The 23056-nt window shown below is 54.2% G+C and overlaps 1 protein-coding gene across 2 annotated transcripts; it reads left to right on the top strand.

The window, feature by feature from the left end:
- The first annotated feature begins 111 nt into the window (after nt 1-111).
- CAD (carbamoyl-phosphate synthetase 2, aspartate transcarbamylase, and dihydroorotase) lies at nt 112-22516 on the top strand. Of its 2 annotated transcripts, XM_082427998.1 has the most exons (45): nt 112-399; nt 639-778; nt 2956-3085; nt 3949-4091; nt 4264-4405; nt 4592-4763; nt 4967-5152; nt 5324-5436; nt 5757-5902; nt 6160-6291; nt 6433-6666; nt 6793-7014; nt 7214-7402; nt 7648-7772; nt 7953-8083; nt 10770-10882; nt 11127-11371; nt 11588-11834; nt 12199-12297; nt 12486-12710; nt 12797-12979; nt 13208-13426; nt 13702-13869; nt 14481-14663; nt 14783-14887; nt 15323-15562; nt 15809-15890; nt 16191-16357; nt 16523-16687; nt 16832-16963; nt 17184-17385; nt 17761-17951; nt 18046-18186; nt 18397-18498; nt 18902-18998; nt 19280-19330; nt 19623-19667; nt 19774-19943; nt 20054-20128; nt 20650-20862; nt 21067-21192; nt 21392-21547; nt 21633-21734; nt 21922-22016; nt 22132-22516. In XM_082427998.1, exons 1-45 carry the CDS (start codon nt 318-320, stop codon nt 22232-22234), a joined length of 6729 nt encoding a protein of 2242 aa, XP_082284124.1. In that variant the 5' UTR covers nt 112-317; the 3' UTR covers nt 22235-22516. The 2 variants fall into 2 exon arrangements, with proteins under 2 accessions (XP_082284124.1, XP_082284125.1); XM_082427999.1 differs by lacking the exon at nt 19280-19330.
- The last annotated feature ends 540 nt before the right edge of the window (nt 22517-23056 follow it).

Here is a 23056-nt window from a genome sequence, read left to right as displayed (position 1 = left end):
AGAGCTGGTTTTCTCAGGTATCCCATCGCTTCGCGCAGGGTAGAGGAGGTGACCCAACCCTGTCGCTGCCCTGGCCCCGCCCCTCACGTTCCTGGCCCCGCCCCTCACGCCGCCAGCTGCCCGCGCCGCCGCAGTTTGCCGCCGCCCAGAGTGCCTGGGCTCCTGCGCGGTCCACGCCGCCCTTGATCCAGACACCGGCGCGGCTAGCCACGTGGACCGATTCCGGGCGCGCCGTACTCACGTGGTTCTAGCATCCGCTGGGGCTTGCTGCGTTTCCCGCTACTCTGTAATCACCCCGGCCTCTGAGCTCCGTTCCCATGGCGGCCCTGGTGTTGGAGGACGGGTCGGTCCTGCGGGGCCAGCCCTTTGGGGCCGCTGTGTCGACTGCCGGGGAAGTGGGTAAGCAAGTCCGGGCTGGCTGCCGACCTCATCCCACTCTCTGCTGCCCCTCTCTGCCCACCCTGCCCTGCCCAGACCCCGCCATTTCCCCGCCTGCACACCCCCTCCCCCGCCATTCCCCAGCCCGACCCCTTTTATCCCTGACGGTCAGGGCAGCCTCCACTGGGGCATTCTCGTCGCTCGGGGCAGTGCTCCGAAGAGTGCCCTGCCTAAGCCCCAGCTCTGCCTCTTTCTTGCAGTGTTTCAAACCGGTATGGTCGGCTACCCCGAGGCCCTCACTGACCCTTCCTACAAAGCACAGATCTTAGTGCTGACATATCCTCTGATTGGTAACTACGGCATCCCTCCAGATGAAGTGGATGAGTTCGGGCTCAGCAAGGTAGCCACATCCAATGCTTTCACTACATTCCTTTTCAAATCAGTAATTGTTAACTGTTAGTGAAGGCACTGACATTCCGCTAGGCATTCTGGAGAAAGCAGGTACACACTAAAGTGATAAGACAGGCACTCTGCAGGGTTTGTTAGGTAACACCTTGAGAAGCACCGAGTGCTGGAGGCGAAGGTGAAGAGTCTGGGCTCTAGTAAGGAACCAGTGAAAATTTTTTAGCAGCAGAGTGATGTGATGGGAGCAGTGCTTTAAGAGTGCATAAATTAATGGGAAAGAGACTGGAAACTAGGGTTACACCCTTCTCAGTGATGGCGGGTCACAGTTCACCTACCAAACCAATGAAGTTGATTATCATCTTCTAAACCTGCTTTCCTTACCTTGCCTCATTCTTTACTACCACTTTTCAGTAGAGTTCTTACATGTAGATACGAAACTCAGTTTCCTTCTCAGTGAGGTTTCTCCTATTCCTCCTCCTCTGGAATTTGGAAACTAAGTTGCCCTCTGAGAGTTCAAGTAATAAAAAAAAAAATCAACACAAGTTAATTGTAGAGTAGCCATAGCCTCCAGCGTAGGATTCCTCAAAACTCACTTTGTCCTAATTCTAGGGTTACTGAGCCTTTAATTCTTTCCCAATCACCCTGACACTTAGAAAAGGAAACTCTAGGAAAGAGACATGCTTGGTATTCCTGGAAGAACCATCCCTCATCACATAAATTCACTGCATTCTGTATAAATTCACTGCATTCTAGTTTATAATGCACTATCTTGGTTAATTGACGTAAGTCTTCAACTTTGTCAACTCTAGATACGATGTCAAAGTTGAGTTTATACCCTTGCAAAATTGAGGCCCTGACAGAACCAAGGTGAGTAAGGCCTCCTGGAGCCACCAGCCCACCACGGATGCTTTTGTAGCACATATGCTGTAAATGCACTTGTCCATGTGCAGACACCTAGCCATGGAGGGTTCTGCCAAACTAGCCTTCAGATTACATTCATCTTTCTTCAAACCTTCCACCACTAAGCAGATGTAGTTTAAATATGCCACTTTCTCCCAGATAAACAATCTGTTTCTCTACTTAGTTATTATAAGCTTATCTATCGAGTAGCAAATTTACATTGAGTAGCAAATTTACATTACCTTTTTTTTTTAATTTATTTTTTTAAATTTATTTTCGGCTGTGTTGGGTCTTTGTTGTTGCATGCGGGCTTTCTCTAGTTGCAGCAAGCGGGGGCTACTCTTCATTGCGGTGCACAGGCTTCTCATTGTGGTGGCTTCTCTTGTTGCGGAGCACGGGCTCTAGGCCGTCGGGCTTCCGTAGTTGTGGCTCACGGGCTTAGTTGCTCTGTGGCATGTGGGATCTTCCCAGACCAGGGATCGAACCCTTGTCCCCTGCATTGGTAGGCACATTCTTAACCACTGTGCCACCAGGGAAGCCGTACATTACCTTTTTTTTTAATGATAATCCCTTACGAAGTGGGGGTGGGTAGTGGTGGTATAATGCCTAGTATTGCACCCTGAACCTTTGTTTTTATTTAGTAAGGTATTGTGCCCTTGCCTATTCTACACTGTTTTTATCACACTCTGTGATTATGATCTTGTATTATCTACCTTACTTTGTTAATTTTCTGGTTCCCTAGGTAGCAAAGTAACATTCTGAACACAGGACCTTGTCTTTTTTTATGCTCATGCTCCTCCCCCAGCATCTATTCTAATGCCTGGCACCAAGTGGGCCCTCAGTAAACGCTGACTACTGTCATGTGTCAGGTACCTTGCTCTTGAGTTCATAGTTCTCTGATGAAGACATCTGGACACATTTGTAATACAATGGAAATAGCAAGTCAAGTAGAAACAAAGTGAACTTAGGTGAGCTCTAAGGAGGAGACAGAAGCTGCAGTGGGTGAGAATGGGGGTGACTTCATGGAAAAGGGGATAGAAGAAAAGGAAGGGAAAAGGAAAATGTCGTTTCAATGACTAATCAGGCACCCCAGGCCCATGTGTTCAGTGTTTCATGCAGGTGACAGCATTGCTGATAAAAGGCAAAAGCACGAGGTGCTTGGCATGTTAAAGGAATGACAGGTCATTCAGTGTGGCTGAAGTACAGGGTCCATGGCCCTACAGGGAGGTGTGTGGCCCTGAGCTTCTCACGCTCTCCTCCTCCCATCGACAGTGGTTTGAATCCTCGGGGATCCACGTGGCAGGACTGGTGGTAGGAGAGTGCTGCCCCACACCCAGCCACTGGAGTGCCAGCCGTACCCTGCATGAGTGGCTGCAACAGCATGGCATACCTGGCCTACAAGGTATGGTGCAAGCACAGGGGTGTCTGAGTGGAGCACAGATACCCAGATGGAAAGAATCAAGGACTCTGTGGGCTCTTGGGACTTGAGTCCAAGATTGTGATACAATGTACCTGATCCGAAAGCTTTAGACTGGAGGCTGGAGCTGGGGGAAGGAACTGAGCTCTCAGATGGAAAATTTCAAACCTGCAAAAGGAGAGAATAGAATAATGAATCCCCAGCTTCATCAACTCAGGGCTAAACTTATTTCATCACCACTACTACAACTCCCAGATTATTTTGAAGCAAATCTCAGACATAATATCATTTCATCCACAGATAGTTCAATAGCTATGAAAAAAAAATCCTTGTAAAAACATGATCACAGTAACATTACCGTAACCTTTAAAAAATTAACAGTAATTCCTTAATATCAAATATACAAGGTATGATTAAAATTTCTCCAATTTTCTGATTTTTTAAAAACTGTTTGTTTATTTGAATCTGGGTCTACACAAGGACTGTACATTGCATTTGGTTGATAATCTTTACTCTATGGGCCTTGTAACCTATTTGACACAAACAGTTGATTTTCCTTTAGCGTACCCCACAGTCTGCATTTTATTGATTACATTCCTGTATTGTCATTTAGCGTGTTCTTTTGTCCCTTGGTATTATTTTCTGTAAACAGATCTGGAGTGGTGGTTCAATTCAGATGTGATATTTGAGGGCAAGAGTACTTCATGGTAGGGTACTTCCAGCAGGATAGCCCGGGATTTTTGACGCCCACAGAACAGCTGTGTGTGACTCAGGCTCTGGAACGGAAGTCTAACGTCATGCGTGACTGCGTTGGGGGAGTGATCTCTCAGAGTCTGCTGTTTGGGCAGGAGTGGACACTCGGGAGCTGACTAAGAAGTTGCGAGAGCAAGGGTCTCTGCTGGGAAAGCTGGTCCAGGATGGGACGGAGCCTTCAACCCTGCCCTTCTTGGACCCCAATGCCCGTGCCCTGGTGCCAGAGGTCTCCATTAAGGTACAGAGGTAGAGTGGGAGAGTATTCCAGACTAAGCACAGTAGTTATAGTCTGCCCATACTCGGGGGTGAACACTTGAGGGAGAACCAGAAGAGGCCTCCAAGGTAGGGATTGGTGTGCGCACATTATACCTACTAATCACAGCTGTCAACCGTCGCCCTTTATTCCTCAGGTTCCACGGGTATTCAATTCAGGGGGTACCCCTCGGATCCTTGCTTTGGACTGTGGCCTCAAGTATAATCAGATCCGATGCTTGTGCCAGCGTGGGGCAGAGGTCACTGTGGTACCTTGGGACCACGCATTAGGCAGTCAGGGTGAGTAGCTTAGGTCTGTACAAGGTCACAGACAAACAGCATGGGTGGAAGATCTGGCCTTTGGTCCAGTTGCCGAAAGTCAAAATGAGCTGCAGGGAAGAAGGTGGCGATAAGGGCTTTTGCTCTAGTGGTGTTTCTCTCTAGTTGAACCACGGGTTTTGACATCATCTTTTCTGCCCACTCCAGAGTATGAGGGTCTCTTTCTGAGTAATGGCCCTGGCGACCCCGCCTCCTATCCCAGCGTGGTATCCACACTGAGCCGTGTCTTATCTGAACCGAACCCCCGACCTGTCTTTGGGATCTGCCTGGGACACCAGCTGTTGGCCTTAGCCATTGGGGCCAAGACTTACAAGATGAGGTGGGACTTGTGGGGAGAGGAAGTGCCCACACCTCTGACATGAGGTGTGGGGAGCCTTGGGAATGGGAGTAGAGTTGGTGTTTATTAGTGTTGAAATAGGAGTGGGGGTTGGTGAGAATTGTGAGATCAGCAAGAGCTGGGTTTGGTACAGTAGTGAAGGGAGGGTGAAAGGGGCCTGTGACTCAGTACGTTTCCATCGCCAGGTATGGGAACCGAGGCCATAACCAGCCATGCTTGCTGGTGGGCTCTGGGCGCTGCTTTCTGACATCCCAGAACCATGGGTTTGCTGTGGAAACAGACTCACTGCCAGCAAGCTGGCTTCCTCTTTTCACCAACGCCAATGATCACTCCAATGAAGGCATTGTACATGAGAGCCTGCCCTTCTTCAGGTGAGCCTGGGTGGTTCTGGCATGATGACTGGATCTGTACAGCTTTGACGCCCACTGGGACTTGAAGATCAAAAAGTAAAGCGCAGCAGTGGCCCCCGTCATCTTTCCCACTACCTACCTCCAAGGCTGCCGATGATGATGGCAATTTTCGTGATCCACTCTCTTCAACAGTGTCCAGTTTCACCCAGAGCACCAGGCTGGCCCTTCAGATATGGAACTTCTTTTTGATATTTTTCTGGACACTGTGAAAGAAGCCACCACCAGTAACCCTGGGGGCCAGACAGGTAAGCACTCGAGTAGAACTGGGTTGTGGATCTAAGAATGGGCTCCAGGAGAGGCATAAGATGGACCTGTCTCGGGAAACTGATAGGTGTTTGGGAGGTTAGGCGGGAGGGGTGGGAAGGCAGTCAGGCCAAGATGATTGATTTATGCTTCTTCTGTTCAAAGGAACCCAGAATCACAAGTCCTGGCTTCTGGTCCTGCCTCTGCCACTCGTTAGAGGCATGACTTGTTCTTGATTCTTCTGTAAAGTGAGGGGTTAATCTAGATGACCTCTCGGGTCTCATTCAGCTCTAACATTCTATGACTTTCTTTGCCTCCATAGTTCGAGAGCGGCTGGCTGAGCGCCTCTGTCTCCCTGGGATTCCCACCCCAGGCTCTGGGCTTCCACCACCACGAAAGGTTCTGATTCTGGGCTCAGGGGGCCTCTCCATTGGCCAAGCCGGAGAGTTTGACTACTCAGGCTCTCAGGTAAAGCACGTGCGTCCCTGACCCTCTGGGTGTGTGGCCCTCAGGAGCAGATAGGGCTGAGGCATGAACATTAGTTGTAGGGAGGAAGTGACCCAGGAGATCTGGGGAACGTGCAGAAAGGTGAGGTGGTGAGGAACAGAAGTGGGTTTTTAGGGACTGAGAGTCCAGGGAGGGGAGAAGAGGAAGAGAAATACTGGTCTAAGACTGAAAATCTTGCTTCTGCATTCGAGGCCGATATGCCCTTTTTGTCCCCCTAGGCGATCAAGGCCCTGAAGGAGGAAAACATCCAGACGTTGCTGATCAACCCCAACATTGCCACCGTGCAGACCTCCCAGGGGCTGGCTGACAAGGTCTATTTCCTCCCAATAACACCTCACTACGTAACCCAGGTATGACTCGGGTGAGGCTAGGCTGAGGAGGGAAGCCACGTGGGCAGGGGGATCCTGTGTCACTCTGGGTTTTTCCAAATTCTTTGATCCACTCCCTAACCCCAGGGTCTTAATGCCTATTATTCCTCTCTCCTCCCTCAGGTGATACGTAATGAGCGCCCAGATGGCGTGTTACTGACTTTTGGGGGCCAAACAGCTCTGAACTGTGGTGTGGAGCTGACCAAGGCTGGGGTGCTCGCTCGGTATGGGGTCCGGGTCCTGGGCACACCTGTGGAGACCATTGAGCTGACTGAGGATCGGCGCGCCTTCGCCTCCAGGATGGCCGAGATCGGAGAGCACGTGGCCCCCAGTGAGGCAGCAAACTCTCTTGAGCAGGTTTGAGGCACGGTTGGGGTAGACGGGTGTCGTTTCCTTGACACCGTATTCTCTCCGGGTCCAGGAGCCCTCTGCACGGCACGCGGTCAAGGCCTGATCCCATTTGTTTGTCTCTGCTCATTGCAGGCCCAGGCAGCTGCCGAGAGACTGGGGTACCCCGTGCTGGTGCGTGCAGCCTTTGCCCTGGGGGGCCTGGGCTCTGGCTTTGCCTCTAACAGAGAGGAGCTCTCTGCTCTCGTGGCCCCAGCTTTTGCCCATACCAGCCAAGTGCTGGTAGACAAGTCCCTGAAAGGATGGAAGGAGATTGAGTATGAGGTGGTGAGAGACACCTATGGCAACTGTGTCACGGTGAGTGATGGAAGAGGGGCGTAGCATCAGGCAGTATGAGCTCTTGTAAGAGCCGGGGTCCGGCTGACATCTTTGAGAGTTCGATGTCCCTCAGACCCAGGATGGGTGCGTCTCCAGAGGCAACAGGACCCTGGGATGCAGCCTCCTACCTCTCCTGACTCCCTTTGGCAGTGACCACTCTGGGACTCTCCCTTCATAGGTGTGTAACATGGAGAACCTAGATCCACTGGGCATCCACACTGGGGAGTCCATAGTGGTGGCTCCAAGCCAGACGCTGAATGACAGGGAGTACCAGCTACTGCGGCAGACGGCCATCAAGGTGACTCAGCACCTTGGAATTGTTGGGGAGTGCAACGTGCAGTATGCCTTGAATCCTGAGTCTGAGCAGGTGAGACTCTAGGCCGTGGAGCTGATGCTGTAGCTGTTGGACCGCCTTCCATAATTTTGGGGCCTCTAGGCCAAGAGGCCCTTTAACCCTACAGACCCTGGAGTAGAAGCTGGGATTATCTTCGGTAGGGTTGGGCCTTGGGTTGGAGGATGCTGCTTTATTTTCCTGCCTTTCGGAGACCTTTCCTAGGCAGACCTTCTAGGCCAGTTATCTGGTAACTCTTTCTCTGTTCTCTCTCTTTGCAGTATTACATCATTGAAGTGAATGCCAGGCTCTCTCGCAGCTCCGCCCTGGCCAGTAAGGCCACAGGCTATCCACTGGCCTATGTGGCAGCCAAGCTGGCTTTGGGCATCTCTCTACCTGAACTCAGGTACAAGGGGTGGGGAGAGATCAGGGAGGAAAGGCGGTGGGGAGCTAAAAAAAACATTATGGGACAGGGAACATGGAAAGGACATTGGCCTGGATGTGTGGGATGGAGAGAACTATCTGGAAGCTCACCATTTACATCTTCTGCTCTGTCCTTCTGGCACCCTCACCTGATGGCTCCCAGGAACTCGGTGACAGGGGGAACAGCAGCCTTTGAACCCAGTCTGGATTATTGTGTGGTGAAGATTCCTCGCTGGGACCTCAGCAAGTTCCTCCGCGTCAGCACAAAGATTGGGAGCTGCATGAAGAGTGTCGGTGAGAGACACATCCCAAGAGACCCCTCCCCAGATCACCTCATGGGGTCCCACATGTCCTAAGAATCTAGAATGTCATAGAGTCAGTTCCCTGGCATGATCTTTCAGCTCCTATATGAGCAGCTTCTTGGGAACACGGTTTCTCAGAACTAATAGGGATATTTCCAACTAAGATAGCAGTCCTCCTCAGGAGCGGGAATCAAAGGCATCTGGAAATCTGTCAGAATACACATGCTACCTCCACTCCCCAGATGGCATGTCAAAAATCTTGGGATGGGGTGATAGCCATCGGACTATCTCATTTCTCTCATGTTACAAATGAGTAAGTAGGTGCCCACAGAAGGAGAGTGTGTGCCTGAGTAAAGGGCGGAGCCAAGAACTGAAAACTAGATCAGTTGCTGGTTGCATACGTTCCTCTGTTTACACTACGTTGCCTGTCATGGGTGAGACCAGTTCCATGAAACTCCACCCACGGCATTTCATGGCATTTTGCCCGTGGCCTCGTCACTAGGCTGTTATTACCAGTGACAGTTTGTTCTCCATGCTCGTTTAAATACTGATTGCTTCAGGGAAACGACGACTGCTGTTTTCCTATGAACACTTCTAAGGCCAAGTCAGCGCAGTGGCAGCCATGCTGAGCGTATCTCCTTCTCTGGGCACTTCCTGCCATGGTCACTAAATGAAATGTTTTTTAATACAATGTCTAAGATCAGAGCAGGACATCAGACACCTTTTCATAAAAACAGGGACACTTAGTAATGAATAATGAATGGGCATGATGGTCAGCCTCCAAGCAGTGGAGAGCGTGCTGGGATTGAGTTAGTATGCTTCCTTATACTGACCCTTTAAATTGCCTTAGTTTGTCCTGCAAAGCATTTCCATTAAAACAAGCATGTGCGTGTACCAAAGTGCCACTAGCTAAGGATAATAGCATTTTACTGTGCTCCAAATTTCCATTAAGACAATAGTAGCCTTTAAACATGTAAGTCTAAGCTCAGATATGATTTCAGAACTTTTAGAAATCTTACAAGACTGCCAAGATGTTCCTTCTGGAGATGAATTTCTGTTATGTAAAAATTATAATAAACGTGGGAATGAAGCCATAAATTGTGGCTAAAAGAAGTAGATTGAAAATAGGACAATCAAAAATTGATTCCTAGATGAGACATTTAATTTTAAGTATCTTACATCTATTTGAGTGTTCTTGGAGTGTGATCTTCCATGGTAACTTTTTGTAACTTTTATTATACAAGTAAGATACATGAATCATTGAGAAATTAGAAAAGATAGTTTAACCAAAGAAGAGTAATCACCTGTAATCTTGTCATACAGCGATTAATTTGGGGATATAGATGATTCCAGGATTTTTCTAGGCTTGCATGTATGAGTGCATTGGGTTTCTCTTTTACCCAAGATAAAAACTTTTATAATATAACCACATTACAAAGGAATTGAACAAAATCACTCATCCACTTACTTAACATTACTGGTACCATCTTGGCGTTTTTAAAAACTTTTTAAAGAAACAAATATTAGGATTGTAAACAGAAAAATACATATGGTAAGGAATATTTGAAGACCCTAGGGTAAATTTTCAGAGGACATGAACAAAACTTTATAGAACAGGAAATCAATAAGCAGGGCTGGGGGGTGGGGGAAGTTCCCTCTTATTAGTAGTTAGAAGTCTAGTTAAAATGAGATAATTATTTTTGCTTATTAGCAAAACTTGTTTTAAATGGTTATACACACTTCTTAGAAGATTGGTTAAATTTATACTTTGTATTGTAAAGCGCAAACTTCTATAAAGCCACTAATACTTATCAAGGGCCAGAAGATTTATCTTACCTACTGCCCATGCATTTCTGGAAAGGTATCCTAAGGAGATAACCTAAAGCACGGAAAACATCACAGCCTCACTTAGAATGATGAACACGTCAAAGCTAAATGTCTTACAGTAAGTGAGCAGTTACATTATGGTAAATCATACAGGAGTTAAACTGCTGGTAATAAAGTGACATAGAATGTGGGAACAAGCGTACCATGAGGGAAAAAGCAGGATAGAAGCTGTATGTCTACTATGATCATGTATAAAACATATTTGAAAAAAGTCCAGGAGGAAGTACTCTAAAGTGATAGTTGTAAATGTGATTCGCTCTGGATGGATTCATGGAGTAATGGGATCATCTTCCTGTTATCCAGACTTTTTAAAAGTTTTAAAGGATGAGCCAGATCCCAGATGGTGTCATCACAATATGAATAAAGCAAACCGAATAACTGGATAACCCATCAGGGATGGGGCCTCTGTGGTAAAACTGCAACATGTTCCAGTATCCACATGCCCATTTTAGGCATTTTAGTTTCACTTCACTAATAAACACAAAACATGAAAATGATAGGAAGAAGAGGTGCAAGTGTAAGATTCTCAATGAAACACCATAAATCCCACCACCGTGGGACTTGACTGTAAACTACAGACATTCTGGGGATTTCCCTGGCCGTCCAGGGGTTAAGACTCCAAGCTTCCACTGCAGGGGGTGTGGGTTCGATCCCTGGATGGGCAACTAAGATCCTGCATGCCACAAGCTGAGGCCAAAAAAAAAAAAAAAAACAACTACAGACATTCTGGGCAGCGTGCCCCCAGCTGCCTCTGCCCTCTGGCCCTCAGTCCTCACATGGTATTCCTGCAGGTGAGGTCATGGGCATTGGGCGTTCTTTTGAGGAGGCCTTCCAGAAGGCTCTGCGCATGGTGGATGAGAACTGCGTGGGCTTTGATCACACAGTCAAGCCCGTCAGTGATATGGTAAGCGGCTCCCCTTCCCCTGGCAGTACCCTCAGAACAGACCCTGCTTCTCTCTGTCCCCAGCCCCTGAGCTTGTTACCAGTAATACTAGCACCAGTCACTTGTGGACCTTTGCTGTGTTTTCACTTTGCTGAGAATTCAGTGATTTCATTTCTCATTTTTCATTATTATGAGGACGTATCACTAGATTTGTTTCTACAGATGAGGAAACGGAGGCTTAGCTTGTCTGCCCTCTCCCCGTTAGGAGTTGGAGACTCCAACAGACAAGCGCATCTTTGTGGTGGCAGCTGCCCTGTGGGCTGGCTACTCGGTGGATCGCCTGTATGAACTTACTCGCATCGACCGCTGGTTCTTGCACCGAATGAAGCGGATCGTAGCACACACCCAGCTGCTGGAGCAACACCGTGGACAGTCTTTGCCCCTACACCTGCTGCAGCAGGCCAAGCGCCTCGGCTTCTCAGACAAGCAGATTGCCCTCGCTGTTCTCAGGTCAGGGATGGCGGGGAGGGCCTCGGGCTGAGAAGTGTGGGGCAGAGAACCTTCGTACCAGTGAGGGGCCCTCAGAGGGGAGGGTGTGGGGAGCTTTGGAGGCCTCTGACCTTCGTCCCTGGGAATTTTCCTCTCTGATCCCTGCCTGGGATCTCCGCCCTCTACTTGGTCCATACCCCACTCCCAGGGCCTATGTTTCTGACCCTTCTTCTTTAGCACAGAGCTGGCTGTTCGCAAGCTGCGTCAGGAACTGGGGATCTGCCCAGCGGTGAAGCAGATTGACACAGTTGCAGCTGAATGGCCAGCCCAGACAAATTACTTGTACCTGACATACTGGGGCACCACCCATGACCTCAGCTTTCGAACGCCTCATGTCCTGGTCCTGGGCTCTGGCGTCTACCGTATCGGCTCCAGCGTCGAGTTTGACTGGTGTGCTGTGGGCTGCATCCAGCAGCTCCGAAAGGTCCAAGAGCTAGTCTTTGATATGGTTTTCTCTGCTGTTCTAATCAGCTTTGGCAGCTGCCTTCCACCCACACTCAATCCTGGCACTTTCTAGTCATTGCTGCACCTTACATCTATCACAGGGCTTTGGGTTGGGGGGTCCCCTTAGGCCATCCTGTGCCTCACATGTGGTTCCTCTCCAGAACTCTGTATCTGCTTTTCCGATACCTTCATTGCTGGTCTTACTTCCCTCCCAAGGCAGCCGTCCTGTACAGCAATTTCAGAGACAGCTGAGGCGGTACTCTCTGAAGTACTGCTTTGGCTTTACTTTCTCGATGCTCTTCTTCCCACCTAATTGCTGAATGTCATTCCCCTCGCTGTGGCAGATGGGGTATAAAACCATCATGGTGAACTACAACCCAGAAACAGTCAGCACTGACTATGACATGTGTGACCGACTCTACTTCGATGAGATCTCTTTTGAGGTGAGACGGATGAAGGCTGCCTGTTAGCCTGGGAGGCCAGTCAAGTAGGAGTGGCTGACGGACCTAAGACTGTTTGGAACTTGTGGGGTTTGAGGGGAAGTGGGTGAAGGATGAAGAGCAGTGAGCAAGAAGGCTCAGACCCCTGACCCTGTCTGCTACCGACACCTGTTTCTCCTCCTGCACCGTAGGTGGTGATGGACATCTATGAGCTAGAGAACCCTGAAGGCGTGATCCTGTCCATGGGCGGGCAGCTGCCCAACAACATGGCCATGGCTTTGCATCGGCAACAGTGCCGGGTGCTGGGCACCTCCCCTGAAGCCATCGACTCAGCTGAGAACCGTTTTAAGTTCTCCCGGCTCCTGGACACCATTGGTATCAGCCAGCCTCAGTGGAGGGAGCTTAGTGACCTAGAGGTGGGCTGGGGCCTGGTGGGGGGCTGGAGGCTGGATGATGTCACGGGTGAGTGTGAGCAACCCAGCTAAGCTCCCTTTGCCCTTAGTCTGCTCGCCAGTTCTGCCAGACCGTGGGGTACCCCTGTGTCGTGCGCCCCTCCTATGTGCTAAGTGGTGCTGCTATGAATGTGGCTTACACCGATGGGGACCTGGAGCGCTTCCTGAGCAGTGCGGCAGCTGTCTCCAAGGAGCACCCCGTGGTCATCTCCAAGTTCATCCAGGAGGCCAAGGTGGGAGGCTGCAGACAAGTCTCGGCAGGCAGGCTCCCAGCCTCGGAGGCGACTCCCCTCTCTGGTCCTACAGAAGTCTGTAGGCACAGTGGGCTGGGTAGGATGGGCTGTGCCAGGGCTCTTAAAGGAAGGGAAGCTTCCTGCGGGGGCAAGTGGGAGAAGAAAATGGCCCTTGCTCTACATCACATTGCCCTGCACGCCGCCCGCCCCCCACCCCCCCACAACTAGGAGATTGATGTGGACGCTGTGGCCTGTGATGGTGTGGTGGCAGCCATCGCCATCTCCGAGCACGTGGAGAACGCAGGTGTGCATTCAGGTGATGCCACGCTGGTGACCCCACCGCAGGACATCACTGCCAAAACCCTGGAGCGGATCAAAGCCATCGTGCACGCTGTGGGCCAGGAGCTGCAGGTCACAGGACCCTTCAATCTGCAGCTCATTGCCAAGGTAGTAAGAGGGGGCTAAAGGCAGGGACCAGAGGTCCGTGGTGCCTCCTTGTTCTGTGCTGGCCCTGGTGCCAGGGAGCCCTCACTGGAGGAGGAAAGCTGGAGGGGCAGGGTCACAGCTCAAGCCCACAGTATTGTCAGGGTTTGTAGCAGTCACCCTGCCCCCTGTCCCGGGTTGATGACCCACAGAATGATGAGCGAGGGGAAGAGCCAAGGTCACTGGGGTGGTGTCACAAGTCCACCTGTGGAAGGCCCGACCAATCCCTCTCTGCCCAGGACGACCAGCTGAAAGTCATTGAATGCAACGTGCGTGTCTCTCGCTCCTTCCCCTTCGTCTCCAAGACACTGGGTGTGGACCTAGTAGCCTTGGCCACACGGGTCATCATGGGGGAAGAAGTGGAGCCTGTGGGGCTCATGACTGGCTCTGGAGTCGTGGGAGTAAAGGTAAGGAGGATTGAAGCCCGAGGTTAGCAGTCAGCGGGGAGGCGAATAGCGGAGGGAGTTCATCTGCTGCGCAAGCTGTATGTCAGTCGACGTATAAACCAAGCACCTCCTGTGGGCAAGGCCTTCCTGGGCCGTCAGGGCAATAAGATGGTCTTTGTCCCTTAGGAGCTTCCCCTCTAGTGATGAGAGGCAAGAGAAGTCGGGTCCAAAAACAGCTTGTTTCTAGAACAGTGTGTGATAAACCTGCATAGTAGAGATAAAAACAAAACGCTAAAGGAGGTGCAACTTCCAGAGAGGGTGGTGACCCTCAAGAAGGCTCAAGAAAAGAAGTGGCATTTGGCATGAGCCTTGGAGGACGGTCAGGATGTGACATTTGAGATTGGCCGAGCTTGTTGAGGAAGTGTTCCAAGGCCAGGGAGTAGCCTCGTGGAGACCGAGGGGAGCCGAGCATGTTTGGGAAGCAGCTGATGATTGGTGGGTTCACGTGGAGCAGCACAGGGAAGGCTCACCCTGCTGTCTGGAGGAGGCCAAGAGAGGGGATTGAGGCCACCCCACTGGTGCAGGATATGGGCCCCTCACGCCTGGGCCTCACTCACCTCCTGCTCTCTCAGGTGCCCCAGTTCTCGTTCTCCCGCCTGGCGGGTGCTGACGTGGTGCTGGGTGTGGAGATGACCAGTACCGGGGAAGTGGCTGGCTTTGGGGAGAGCCGCTGTGAGGCCTACCTCAAGGCCATGCTAAGCACTGGCTTTAAGATCCCCAAGAAGAACATCTTGCTGACCATTGGCAGCTATAAGGTACAGAATCCGGGGGGTGCCTGAAGCTGGGGGGACAGATGGCCTTGGTTCCCTGGGCCAGGGCTGACCTTGAAGTGGAAGACAGGGGAAACACAGCCTCATCCTCCTTCTTGGTTCAGAACAAAAGTGAGCTGCTCCCAACTGTGCGACTGCTGGAGAGCCTGGGCTACAGCCTCTACGCCAGCCTGGGCACTGCTGACTTCTATACAGAGCACGGTGTCAAGGTATGGGCTGCTCCCGCCCTACCCCACGCTGCCCGCTCTCCAAGGGTGTGAGAGCACCCGGGAATTCTCTCCCTGTTCCCCTGCTTCTCTTGTCATTGTACAAGTTATATATTCCATGTAGAGCAGTAGAACATACAGAGAAGCAAAGAGAAAAAAAGAATTCCCTCATGATCTCCCCACCATTGTTAACATTTTGGCATGTTTCCTTCCAGAATTTTATCTTTCTGTGTGATGTGTGGGCTCATACCACAGAGTCCTTGGTAACCATAGTGTAGATACCTTTCTTGTCAAGAAAAATGCTTTGCCTGTAGCAAAGAGGGGTAGCCTGCTCTCCGTCCTCCTCATGGGCTCCTGGGCCGCCTCTCCTCCCTTCAGCTTGGCCTTCCTGGCCCCTGCCAGGCTCAGGTTGGCCCCGACCTTGTCTCTGGGCCACAGGTAACGGCGGTGGACTGGCACTTTGAAGAAGCAGTGGATGGAGAGAGTCCGCCACAACGAAGCATCCTGGAGCAGCTCGCTGAGAAAAACTTCGAGCTAGTGATTAACCTGTCCATGCGCGGGGCCGGAGGCCGGCGTCTCTCTTCCTTCGTCACCAAGGGCTACCGCACCCGGCGCCTGGCCGCTGACTTCTCCGTGCCCCTCATCATCGATATCAAGTGCACCAAACTGTTTGTGGAGGTGACTGACACCTGGGTGCCGGGAAGGGGGCGGCCAGTGTCAGTGGGGGAGGAGGGAGAAGTGAGCGTGCCCTGGGGCTGGGAAACCTCAGTACGAAACAGCCATGCTAGTAATCAAGCTTTGTGGCCGCAGAGAGAGAAGGTGGGTATAGAGAGGCAGAAGCCTGCTTTATGGGAAAACCCAATCCCTATCTGCACCTCCCAGGCTGCCCTTAAGTCAAAGCTGATCGTGGTTTCCACCTTGCAGGCTCTAGGACAGATTGGGCCAGCCCCTCCTTTGAAGGTGCATGTTGACTGCATGACCTCCCAGAAGCTCGTGCGGCTACCTGGTAAGTGCATCTCTTGAGAGAACCTGGCTTCTGGACACTGGTAGAAGCTGGCATGGACCCTGGGTGCAGCAAAGGATGGCCGTGGGGCCCACTCTGCCCTGGAGTGTACAGAGTGGGGAGGGCCCAGAATCTTCCTCACTCTAAGCTCTTTTATTCCTCCATCCACGATGCCCTTGACGAACCTCACCACCTCTCACTCGTATCAGTCGCTGCTTATCTTCCTGCCACCCCAGTTCACCTCCTTGATGCCCTTCGTGTCTCAGAATCTTCCTCTAATCTGCTGCCTCCGTGTTCTCCCAGGATTGATTGATGTCCACGTGCACCTGCGGGAACCAGGGGGGACACACAAGGAGGACTTTGCCTCAGGCACAGCGGCTGCCCTGGCCGGGGGCATCACCATGGTGTGTGCCATGCCTAATACCCGGCCCCCCATCATCGATGCCCCTGCTCTGGCCCTGGCACAGAAGGTGAGCCCTTGTTCTCCTGCTTCCTGGTGACCCACATGCCCCCACCAACCTCCCCGACCTCCCTGAACCCTGCTCCCTCTGCCCCTCCCCAGGGGCCCAGGCCACGCATGGGTGCCAAGCTGGCACCGGTGCTGAGGGGCCTAATCTCAAATGTACCCTCTCCAGCTGGCAGAGGCCGGCGCCCGCTGTGACTATGCCTTATTCCTCGGAGCTTCGTCGGAAAACGCAGGGACCCTGGGTGCTGTGGCTGGGTCTGCTGCAGGGCTGAAGCTCTACCTCAACGAGACCTTCTCTGAGCTGTGGCTGGACAGTGTGGCCCAGTGGATGGAGGTAGGGGTGGGCAGGTGAGAGGAGGCAGCCAACCAGTACCTCCTGGCCTGAGGGCCCCGCACAGTGGGCTGGCAGCAGTGAGAGTCAGGAGCTCCGTGAGGGCTTGGGCTCTGCACGGTCCCAGAATGTTCTTCCTGCCCCCAGCACTTCGAGACGTGGCCGTCCCACCTCCCCATTGTGGCCCACGCAGAGCGGCAGAGTGTCGCTGCCGTCCTCATGGTGGCCCAGCTGACCCAGCGCTCGGTACACATCTGTCACGTGGCGCGGAAGGAAGAGGTGAGAGCCCAGCAGAGGTGCCCTGTTGCTTTCCCAGTAACTCCAGGTGATCAGGGTAGTCCTTGGGGGCAGGAGAGGGGCAGGGGACGAGCAGGGGAGCCTGGAGCCCGTACCCAGCACATCTGCCCCATGACTTTCCGAGAGGGGAGGTTGGCTGCGGGGACTTTGCAGGGTGGGGCCTGGAGGGAGGCCTCCTCGAGGTCTCCCTGCTCTCCCCCAGATCCTGCTGATTAAAGCCGCAAAGGCACGGGGGCTGCCGGTGACGTGTGAGGTGGCGCCCCACCATCTGTTCCTGAGCCGCGATGACCTGGAGCGCCTGGGGCCCGGGAAGGGGGAGGTTCGGCCTGAGCTTGGCTCCCGGCAGGACGTGGAAGCCCTATGGGAGAACATGGCCGTCATCGACTGCTTTGCCTCCGACCATGGTGAGAGGGCCCAGGCCGAACCCCCTCTGCCCAGGCGGGCTCGTGCCCCATCCTCACGGGCAAGGACCTTGGGCTCCATGAAGATTGGGCCTTGATCTGGGTAGGATCCCAGCCTCTAATACAGTTCCTGGTCTGTCATAGGTGCTTGATAAATATTTACTGAAAGAACGAATGAGCAAATGAGGAAACTGTAAATGAGAGAATGTGGGTGAAAGGTGTGGGCGCGCCAAAATGACAGCAGTGCCAGTTTCCCTACCTTCTGATTCCCAGAAAAAATTAGCATCGGGGCTGGTAGTGAGGCACCATCCTGGTGGCGTGCGTGACCTCTCGTGGGTGGAGGCGATTGGTCCCGGGGGTCATGCTCTCTTCTCCCAGCCCCCCACGCCGTGGAGGAGAAGTGTGGGCCGCAGCCACCCCCCGGCTTCCCGGGGCTGGAGACCATGCTGCCCTTGCTGCTGACGGCAGTGAGCGAGGGCCGGCTCAGCCTGGATGACCTGCTGCAGCGGCTGCACCACAACCCGCGGCGCATCTTCCACCTGCCCCCCCAGGAGGACACCTACGTGGAGGTGTGGGGATGAGGGCCGGGGGGCAGGGGCTCGCCAGCCCTGGGAGCTGTTCCACGCTGCAGCCCGTGCCCGGCATAACCCGTGACTCTGGCAGGTGGATCTGGAGCACGAATGGACAGTCCCCAACCACATGCCCTTCTCCAAGGCCCACTGGACACCCTTTGAAGGGCAGAAGGTGAAAGGCACCGTCCGCCGTGTGGTCCTGCGAGGAGAGGTTGCCTATATTGATGGGCAGGTATGTGTGTGGCCCATGCCCGGACCGGTCGTGACCCGCTCGTGCTATTCTCCTCCCTCCCGCAGCACATCTCTGTGGTCCCACTACCCGTTCAACTGCCCTGGGTGCGGGTGGGTGCAGGTCCCCAGGGCATTTTTTTCTTCTCGCTGGCTTCCACCCCTTTAGGACCCCGGTCTGGCTCACTTGCCCACCCCTGCCTTCTGTCCGCAGGTGCTGGTGCCGCCGGGCTATGGACAGGATGTACGCAAGTGGCCGCAGGGGGCTGTTCCCCAGCTCACGCCCTCGGCCCCGGCCGCCAGTGAGCTAACCACGGTATCCGTGCTGCTTTGGGCTGGGGCTGGGGCGGGGGTGGGGGTGGGGGGTACAGTCAGGGCCGAGGCTAACAGCATAAACATTTTCATTGGTGGTTCGGGGCGGTGGAACGTTCGTCACTTAACACTTAAAATCCTCACCACCTGCCCCCTCTACTGCAAAACACAGAATTAACTCTCAGTTTAGGAGTCTTCCCACAGGAAACACAAACCCATTATTAACCCAACCAGAGAGACGTCTCAGAGAGGCCAGTGGGCCCGCACCTCTTGAGGGCAGCCCAGTGGGAGGGAGGGCTGAGGGGACATGATGGAGGTAGAATCCTAGCAGGCAGGGAGCAGTTTGGCTTTTCTTGAGGGATTGAATTTGAGGAGGGTCAGGTCAGTACCCAGTGTTGTCTCTCCAGACCCCAGAGAGGCCCCGCCGGGGCGTCCCAGCGCTTCCCGATGGCCGCTTCCACCTGCCGCCCCGAATCCACCGAGCCTCTGACCCAGGTTTGCCAGGTAAGAGGAAGGTCCTATGACGTGGAGGGTGGGGCCACCTGGACTTAGAGATGTGTCGGGATGGGCTCCTCTCCCCCGCAGTGTCCCCGGTGGGCTGAGGCTGGGGGCTTTGTGGCCTAGGAACTGTCCCAGCACCCCCCAGCACCTCACCTCTGTCCAATTACCTTGTCCTTCCTGCTGCCCTCTGACCTGCTGTGCCCCCCTTTGCCTAAATCAGCCCGCCCAGCATGAGGGAGGCATCCCACGGCATCTTCTCACAGGCCCTTTTTTGTTGTGGGCAGCTGTGTTCCTCCGCCTGGGAGCTGGGATCCCATGGGGCAGCAGAGCGTGGGGTAAATCCAGGTTGTTGGTTGGTGTGAGCCTGGCCGTTCCCCCTGCCTAGGATCCTTCTGCCAACTGGGAGGGTCCCGGGAGGGCACCACTGATCACACACAACAGCCCCTGTGGGAAATCATGTGTCCGTGCCCAGAGCTGCCAGTCTCTCCTGCCCTCACCTAACCTGCTTTAGCTGCTGTGGTGTGAGTTGGTTTAACACAGACACTGTGATCCGGAGTCCTGGGGAAGCGGGGGCTCTTCACACACCTCAGCCACGGGCTTACATCTGTCCTGTTGCCCTCTTTGTAGCTGAGGAGCCAAAGGAGAAGACCTCCCGGAAGGCAGCTGAGCCAGGTGAGAGACTCCCCGGAACACGCGCTCGCCTTGGGGACCTCTCTGATCTGGCCTGGGTAGGAGGAACCCTCTGACCGCCTCTTCTGCCCCGTCCCTCACTCTGCAGAGCTCCTGGGAACCCTTGATGGCACCTGCTACCCTCCACCGCCAGTACCTAGACAGGCGTCGCCCCAGAGCCTGGGGACCCCTGGCCTGCTGCACCCCCAGACCTCACCCCTGCTGCACTCGTTAGTGGGCCAACATATCCTGTCTGTCCAGCAGTTCACCAAGGATCAGGTGCCTGGGGGAGGGACGAGGGCGATACCCAGAGCTCAGAGCATCTGGAGAGCCGGGGCTAGGACCTCTGGGGGCCACCGCCTTTCCAGCTGACTTGGGATCTTTCTTAGATGTCTCACCTGTTCAATGTGGCACACACGCTGCGCATGATGGTGCAGAAGGAGCGGAGCCTCGACATTCTCAAGGTCAGGGTCAGGGCTGTGGGCTGGGGATCCAGGCCCGTGTCAGCAGGGCTGTGCAGTGGTCAGAGGGGTCTCCCTCCCCTGCCATAGGTCCCCTCGTATGAGTCCACACCCTCCATAGGTAAGCCCTACTCTGGGAGGTCCTGCTTCTCTAGGCCGCCCCCATGTTTGCCCTCCTCTGGTCAGTATTCAGCTGACTTGGGAGGCCCTGAGCACCAGCACACAGGCCCGCTAATCTGGTCACTTGGTTGGTGCTGATGTATTCGTGGGAGAGAAGTCTAGGGTATTTCCTTCTCTCCCAGAGAATGAATGTCTCGTTCAGACTCTTAACAATGGCTTTTTGGAGGCAGACCTTTAGCTCAGAGTGACACTACGGTGAAAATGTCAAGGCTACAACAGGTCATGGGAAGGTTTGGGGGAAAGGGTTCTAGCACCCCTCTTGCGTAAGTTGGGGAGGCAGGCATCAGCCCACGCGCTCCCCAAGATGAACACGTGTGTGCACACATGACTCCCGCCTCCCCCAGGGGAAGGTGATGGCCTCCATGTTCTACGAGGTGAGCACGCGGACCAGCAGCTCCTTTGCAGCAGCCATGGCCCGGCTGGGGGGCGCCGTGCTCAGCTTCTCAGAAGCCACGTCCTCCGTCCAGAAGGGTGAATCCCTGGCTGACTCGGTGCAGACCATGAGCTGCTACGCCGACGTCGTGGTGCTGCGGCACCCCCAGCCCGGCGCAGTGGAGGTGAGGCCGGCCTGTGTGCCGGGGCAGGACTGATTTGGCTGGACCCAGGGACACGAGGGCCCTCCTGCCCACACTTCCTGTGACTGCCGGTCTCAGTCAGGCCAGATGGGTGCGGGGACGCAGGAGGAGTGGGACTGCGGCAGGGAGTGGGGTTCCCTGAGACGCAGAAGACAGGATTCTCCTTCCTTGTCCCCATGTTCACAGCTGGCAGCCAAGCACTGCCGGAGGCCAGTGATCAATGCCGGGGATGGGGTCGGAGAGCATCCCACCCAGGCCTTGCTGGACATCTTCACCATCCGGGAGGAGCTTGGGACGGTCAACGGCATGACGGTGAGGGTGGTGGCAGGGGTTGGAGGCCTGCCTGGTGACGGTCTGGAGAGGGGGGACAGTTGGGAGGTGGTTTCTGCATTTCAGGCCATGTTGCCTGCATTCTGAGGCCTACATTCTGGTCCTGAGGCCGAGAGCTTTAAAATGGGGGTGGGGGTGTGCTCAGTCTGGGGGCCCTCTTGGTGACCGGCTTCCTCCCCAGATCACAATGGTTGGGGACCTGAAGCACGGACGCACGGTGCATTCACTGGCCTGCCTGCTCACCCAGTATCGCGTCAGCCTGCGCTACGTGGCGCCTCCCAGCCTGCGCATGCCCCCCAACGTGCGGGCTTTCGTGGCGTCCCGCGGCACCAAGCAGGTCAGGCCCTGGGAGCCCGTGGGGGACCTGGGTTGGGCGGTCAGCGCCGGCACCACATTCACCCTGGCCGGGCCTCACCCTCCAGGAGGAATTTGAGAGCATTGAGGAGGCGCTGCCCGACACTGACGTGCTCTACATGACTCGCATCCAGAAGGAGCGCTTCGGCTCTACCCAGGAGTATGAAGCTGTGAGCACGAGGGTTGAGGAGAAGCCAGGGCCGGAACTGCTGGGCATCCAGGGAGGCTGGCAGCCAGGGAGGCTGGGTCCCTTGCTTGCGATAACTGAGTGTGAGGACCGGGGGGTGAAACCCAGGCTCGTGGGCTCATAGCCACCCCTGCCCGGAGGTGCTAACGGGGCCCCTCTCTGCTTCTCAGTGCTTTGGCCAGTTCATCCTCACTCCCCACATCATGACCCGGGCCAAGAAGAAGATGGTGGTGATGCACCCAATGCCCCGAGTCAATGAGATAAGGTGACATGGCATCAAAATTGAGGATATGCTTGGGGGCGGGGGTCTGGCTCTGGGAGCGCACTCAGTCCTGTTCAGGCTGTCTTGGGCCACATGGTAACTCTTCCTTCTCTTGCAGTGTGGAGGTGGACTCGGACCCCCGAGCAGCCTACTTCCGGCAGGCGGAGAATGGCATGTACATCCGCATGGCTCTGTTAGCCACCGTTCTCGGCCGCTTCTAGGGCCCGACTCCTCAGCCTCTTCTCAGGCCCAGCTGCTGGGCATGGAATCCGGTGCCCTCCACGGAGGCAGCACACTTAGTAGATGCTCTGGGGCATCCAGATAGGTCATGTGCTCATACGCACACACATGTGGACCACGCTTCAGACGCTGGACTGGACTGGAGCTGTCTAGCATGGGGGTGGGGCCTCAGATGCTGGGGCCCGCTCGGCCCCGTCTCCCTTATTGCACCTGAAATCTCTACTGTTACTTTTCCACTGACTTAGTAAAACAGCTGAGCTGCCTCTGGTTCTTGCTTCCTTGCATGTATCCTGGCTTCAGCAGAGGATGTTAAGTGTAATAGGCAGAGCTTTCTTCTAGAAAACGAGAATAGTTTCCCAAATACGAGAGCAGCCTTGCCGGGCAGGCTCACGTTCTGGCCAGGGGGCAGCCAGTCCCCCATTTTCAGAGTGGTGGCTCTTTGGGGTTCTGGGCAGGAACGCGCCATTCTGTTGGTGCTCTCTGCGGCCTGCGCTACACTGATACGTGTCCAGCCCTCCTTCCTCAATCCAGGTGCATGAGTCGTGGGGAAGGGAGGGCTGAGCATCTGCGTCCTGCTAGTGGTGTTCGCTATCCCGTAGGCCTTTCCTCTCCTCTGGGTAGTCCTCTCCTCAGTGGCTGAGGTGGCCACTGCATCCTCAAAACCTCGCTTGGAGTTCTCCAGCTGCCCTTACTGGGAGGAGCCCCTCCTACCTGCTCTCCCTGGGAGACTGCCTCACTGGATTTTTCAGCCTGGACTAGGGTAAGGGGGGCTGAGGAGCACTTTCGCTTGGGAACCCTGGGCT

The sequence above is a fragment of the Balaenoptera physalus genome (genome assembly GCF_965194825.1).
Source record: "Balaenoptera physalus genome assembly, chromosome: 15".
Lineage (NCBI taxonomy): Eukaryota > Metazoa > Chordata > Mammalia > Artiodactyla > Balaenopteridae > Balaenoptera > Balaenoptera physalus.
Note: the sequence above shows the minus strand (reverse complement) of the source record. Positions and strands in the feature narration are given on the sequence as shown.

Excerpts from the sequence above, each read along its gene's own strand:
- CAD (XM_082427998.1), top strand. The coding sequence starts at position 318 with ATGGCGGCCCTGGTGTTGGAGGACGGGTCGGTCCTGCGGGGCCAGCCC. Across the intron at positions 17,386-17,760 it reads CTGCTTTGCCTCCGACCATG|CCCCCCACGCCGTGGAGGAG; the intron begins GTGAGAGGGCCC and ends CTCTTCTCCCAG. Across the intron at positions 21,548-21,632 it reads CGTCCCGCGGCACCAAGCAG|GAGGAATTTGAGAGCATTGA; the intron begins GTCAGGCCCTGG and ends CTCACCCTCCAG.